General features: G+C 29.2%; 1 protein-coding gene across 1 annotated transcript; it reads left to right on the forward strand.

The window, feature by feature from the left end:
• The first annotated feature begins 2,856 nt into the window (after nucleotides 1–2,856).
• LOC140452763 (uncharacterized) lies at nucleotides 2,857–4,643 on the forward strand. Its single transcript, XM_072547088.1, has 2 exons — nucleotides 2,857–3,160; nucleotides 4,204–4,643. Exons 1-2 carry the CDS (start codon nucleotides 2,857–2,859, stop codon nucleotides 4,641–4,643), a joined length of 744 nt encoding a protein of 247 aa, XP_072403189.1.
• Nucleotides 4,644–6,028: the final 1,385 nt, after the last annotated feature.

Raw genomic sequence — 6,028 nt, forward strand, 5'->3', positions numbered from 1 at the left:
TAATAGATACAGGATCAGAACAAAGTTTTTTTAGACCTGACCTCGCAAGAGAACTTTTTTCGAAATATATAATTCCTGAGCAATTTGCTGTGCATACTGCACACGCTACTTCAATTCATAATGAAACTATGACCATTCCAATATTCCCTAGTTTTAAAAATCCAAATTGTCATAAATTTTATCTTTTCGATTTCTCTCCTAATTTTGACGGTTTGCTAGCATGCAACTTTTTATCACAAATCAATGATTGTGATAAAATTCATGATTGATGAAATTCAAATCATTTAATAGTCTACTGAAAGGTCGCTAACATTTTTTTTTTCTAACAATAGCATAGTTTGCTTTAATTTTGCTAAAAACAAAAACATATTGTACCGTTTTTAAATAAAACGAGCGGTTCGAATTTATATAAATATATTTATTTATAAGTTTACAGTTCGGTAATATCTTAACAACTAAAACTAACTCATAACATCGTTACATATATATACCAAAAGTATTATTCTAGAATAATCCAAAGTAGGCCCACCTCTAATTCGTCTACGTGACCGGTTGTTCTCTCTCGCACTCGATACATCGCGAAAGTTCTCGAAGCGTTTTCGAGATGCAACCGTTACATGGGCCATGTCGAAAGCATGTTCGTAACAATATATATTGGACTTAATTAGGTGCTTTTAATTTATGCTCACAGTATTTTTTCTTTAAATGTAAACAGAAAAGACCAAGAGCCTCTTGTAAATATTTGGGGGTTCTTCTTTCTTGTACATACATTTCTTGATATTTTCCAGCGTACTACACAGATTTTTATTTGATTTCATTTAAATATTTTAATTGTTATGCAAAAACGGTTCATTTTTAGTTTATTTCTACAATCTTAGATTTTAAAAATGGGTACAACTATAGAATATTTATATTCTTTTTTAGATTTTATCTGAAAAAAAAATTCAAATAGATCAGCATGTCAGAACCGCGAAACATTTAACTAAAAAAGTAAAAACCACATCCGGTGAAAAATATCAACCTTCAGTGTCCAAGTGCTTTCAGTCAAGTTCCAAAAAACAAACCAAACAAGAAATTTTTAACAAAGACTTGTGTCGTGTATTAGTATCTTCTAATATACCGCTTTCAAAATTATCTAATGAAAACTTTAGTTCTTTTTTAAAAAAATTATTGCAAACGAAACATTCCCAGTGAACGAACTCTAAAGAGAAATAATGTCAAGTTGTTATACTCCTCAGTTATCCACAACATAAAAGCCGAAATAGGTAATAATTACTTTTACATATGTGTGGACGAGACCACTGACTCGTCAGGAAGATACATTGTGCACTTTTTGATTAGTGTACTTAGCGATGAAACCTTTCCAAAATCGTATTTAATTTCCTCTAAGCAAGTGGAAAAAACCAACGCATTAACAATATCACGGTTTCTACAAGAAGCATTAGCAAACTTTTTTCTTCCTGCTGCTGTGCCTAATGATAAATTATTCCTTATTTTATCTGATGCCGCACCATATGTGGTGAAAGCAGGACAAAGTTTAAAAATATTTTATCCAAACTTAATACATGTCACTTGTTTAGCGCATGGAATAAACAGAGTTGCGGAGGAAGTAAGAAAATAATTTCCACTAGTTAACAGTTTAATAGCGAGCGTCAAAAAGGTATTCCTGAAATCACCTGTAAGAATACAATGTTACAGAGATATGCTTCCTGCTGTTCCACTGCCACCGCAACCCATTTTAACACGTTGGGGGATATGGTTGGAAGCAAGCTAATTTCTATGCTGATTATTTTGTTGATTAAAAAACAAAAATTTACCATTTTACGGATGATAGTTGCCAATTTTTATTAGAATCTAAGCAAGCCTTTCAAAATAACATTATCTAACAGCAACTGTCATTCATAAAATCAAATTATAGTTTTGTCCAGAAAACTATAACTCAATTAGAATCCTCAAAATTATCATTGTTAGAGAGTAGTTTTAATAAAAGAATTTGAGTCTTTGTGTCAAAACGTTAAAGGTACTATAGGAAAGGAAATTTTTCAAAAATTTAAAGTAACCATGAAAAAACATAGTGGTTACCAGGTTCTTTCTGAAGTAGTTCAAGTACTAGCTGGGACATTTTCCGAACCACTTAATTTAGAACCATCTATTAGAGTAAATTTGAAAAATGCCCCAGTTACATCAGTTGATGTCGAAAGAAGTTTTTCTATTTACAAATATATGTATTCAGATAGAAGCTATAAGTTTTTATTAGAAAATTTTGAACATCATTTAATAATCTATTGTTACCACAATTCAAAATAATATTTATATGTTAAATTAATTGTATATGTTATGTATTTATAATATTTAAGTATTTTGTAAATAAAAAAATATTGTAAATATTTTTTATTACATGCATATTTTCTATATAAATATGCATATTTTGCATAAAACACTGCATATTTTTGCATAAAATACTGCATATTTATGCGCATATTTCATACTTTTTTATTTGCATATTTGCCTAAGTCTACTTATAAAGTTGGCAATCAAAGATTTTTAACAATTATAGCTAAAATTTTAATATATGGCCAAGCGTAACCATATTTTGGCACAGCGATAACAGCGTGTCAACAATTAGTACATTTCTTTTCATTTTTCGGAATACCTAAACAAATTGTTGCAGACAGTGGCGGAGAATTCAAAAATGACGTTGTAGATGAATTACTAAAAACTCATCAAATAAAAATACATTTTACTACTCCATATCATCACGAATCTAATTCCCCGGTAGAAATATTCCATTCTACCTTAACTAAGCACTTAAGATTACTAAAAGAAAAAGATAAAGATGCAGATAATATTTCTATTATGCCTTATGCTCTTATTGCCTATAATAGTACTATACACACAGCAACTGGCCCTACACCTTTCGAATTAGTATCGGGACATACAGACAGTAAAGATCCCATGAGACTTATTCTAGCTCAAGCATATACTCAATATGTTAATGCACATCAAAATAATACTCAAGCTCTATATACAAGTATACGAGAAGAAAATCAAAAACTTAAAGAGAATATAATTGGAAAAAGAAATAAAAATAGAAACTCAAAAGATCCACTTTTAGGATCACAAGTTTATAGAAAAACAGAAACTCGCGGAGGAAAATTAAGTAGAAAATATACTGGACCTTATATACTTACACAAATATTAGAAAATGGGAAAATAGAAATTGAATATCCCAAGAATAAAAAGAAAATAATAGTCCACATAAGCGAAACTAAAATAATGCCTAATATTTCAGATTTATCGTCGAAATCTTCGGAGCAGTCAACTTTATCAACGCAAGAGACAACTTAGTCAAGTTTGAAGATGTAACTACATATCCAGGACTCCTACCTTTTAGATTAGGTACCACCAAAATAATTTCTACACACTGGACATTTATACAAATTTACAATTTAACTTCTGTCATACAAGAATTTTATTTATTGAAAAATGAAGCTCAAAGACTACATACAAGTTTCAAAAATCAAACAAGTTATTATCCAGAATTAGAAAACTCATTTATCCCTTTAATTACGTTACAAAATAAAATAGAAGAACAGATATATCAAATTAATCCACCTTTGTATAAGGAAGAAAAGAGAATAAAAAGAGGACTTCTAAATCCTCTAGGAACAATAATAAAATGTATTACAGGAAATATGGACCAAGAAGAAGCACAAAGAATAGAAAACGAAATAAAACAATTAAAAGATAATCAAAGTAACTTAAAACCAAATTCCCTAAGACAAATATCTTTATTGCAAGATTCTATAAATACTTTTAATAATGCTATAAATAATATTTCACATAATCAATTGATTTTGAAATAAAAAATTGAAGCTATAGAGAATAAATTAGCTTTATTAGAAAAAAGTATGAATACACATATTCAATCATTTATTGTGATAAATCAAATTACTTTACTTTATCAAACAATTTATGATATTTTTAAAAAAGTAAAAAATGAAATCTCATTTGCCAAAATAAATACCTTGCACAATTCTATAGTAAATCCAATTGAACTTTTAAATGAAATAAAGAAAGCAAAATCTCAGACAAAGTCAAAATTAATGCCTTTTGATTCTACACTAGGAAAAATAATTCAGTATGAGAAAATAATAAATATTAAGAGCTATTCAATAAATTCTATAATTACATTTGTATTAGAGATTCCATTAGTTGAATTGGAAATATATGATTATTACCAACTATTCCCGATTCCTATTCCCATGAATAACTCAAATTATCTTATTCATTTACCTTACAAACCTTTCCTTACACGTAATGAATTTAGCTATATCTACATGGAAGATATATGCACAGAAATAGACTCAGAAGAGTACATATGTAAAGGAAGTAATAAACTACCGATAACCAAAGAAGCCCCTTGTGCAGTCCAATTAATAAATTTCAAGAAAAAGGCATTGTCATGTGAAAATTTCGAAGTGAAAATAAAGAAGATAGAATCTACAAGAATCAGCGACGGAAAATGGATAGTTACAGTTCCAGAAGAAGAATTAGCAATTATCGAGTGCCCAAACTCAAAAGAAAATTTACCAATACATGGAAGCTATGTTTTAGAATCAGTTCCTGAATGTACCGTGTAAATCAAGAATGAAGTCTTCCAAACAGAAAAAATTAGTGTCACTTTGCTCATATAAATCTTCCAAAAGTTATTCCTTCTATTAATATTTTTCAAAATTAAAGTTCAAATTTTTCACCAATAAATCTTAATACAACTAACCTTAGAAAGACTACAGATATTTTAGAAAAGTTAGAAACACAAAAATATAATTTAAAAGATAATTATTCAATTTATTTTAAACAAACAAGTTTTTGGAAAATCTGTATATATATAATAATTTTCATTTTAATTTTATATTATGTAATTAAATATTGTAAAACTGTGCGTCAAAGAAAACAAGAAGAAAGAAGAAAAGAAGAAACCTAAGGATTTATTGTGTAAAGAAGCACACCCCAAGGATATGCTTCTTTCTAAGGGAGGAGGAGTTACGTCCCTGGATTATCCAATGTGTGACGACATATAGAAAGACTATATATACCAGTGTTTAATTAGATCAAGAGCTTTTTGTTTTGTAGTTGTTACCATACCTGTACGTTCTCAATAAATAAATTTTGTTACGAAAATTAATTTTTTAAAAAACCGTTTTCGGCTTTGAACTTCGTAACTCGAGGTGTCGAACGAGTAACATCGTTTTATATTTTGCCGTGCTTAGTAAAACATAGTGCAAAAACAGTGAACATAAAAGTGTACCTTCAACTACAAATAAATGTATGTATAATTTACTCATTACTAGTTGAGGTTTGTTTTTTGTTTCAACTGATTAAAATCACAAAAGAAAAATTTAAACAGGATTGCCTTAGAACCGGCAATCTATTTTTATTTTAAAATGAATAAAAGAAACTTTACCATAACACATAGAAGCTAAATTATAATTTCAATAAAAACGCAATTGCTTTTGACTACATGAGCAGTGGCGTACCAAATACCAAAACAGTAAATATGTCTCAAACACAAAACCAAGTTTTATCCTATGTATCAGTAGCGAAAACAATTCCACAGCCAACTTTCCCAAGCAAACATCAAGCCATTGTGATGCATGCCGAAGAAAATCTGAAATTGTACGATTACGTTAAAGCTATAGGTGATATAATAGGCCCTAAACAAGTCTCCTTTGCATCTAGGATATCAAACAATCGCATTTGTATCTATCTTTCTAACACTAATCTTGTTGACCAGCTCATAGATTCATATCCCATAATACAGATAGGAGATGTTTCTTTAAATATCCGAAGACTTATTTCCTCTGCTAAAAGAATAATTATATCTAATGTATCTCCGTTCTTACCACATGATATAGTTGAAAATAGCATTAAAAATCTTGGACTTCGTATCGCATCTCCTATATCCTATTTAAGAGCAGGCATTCCTGGGGACGAATATTCACATGTATTAAGTTTCATACGCCAA

The sequence above is a fragment of the Diabrotica undecimpunctata genome, chromosome 11 (assembly GCF_040954645.1).
Source record: "Diabrotica undecimpunctata isolate CICGRU chromosome 11, icDiaUnde3, whole genome shotgun sequence".
NCBI lineage: Eukaryota > Metazoa > Arthropoda > Insecta > Coleoptera > Chrysomelidae > Diabrotica > Diabrotica undecimpunctata.

Coding starts and splice junctions, on each gene's coding strand:
- LOC140452763 (XM_072547088.1), top strand. CDS start 2,857: ATGCCTTATGCTCTTATTGCCTATAATAGTACTATACACACAGCAACT. Junction 3,161..4,203: donor AACTCGCGGAGGAAAATTAA/GTAGAAAATATA, acceptor CATTTGTATTAG/AGATTCCATTAGTTGAATTG.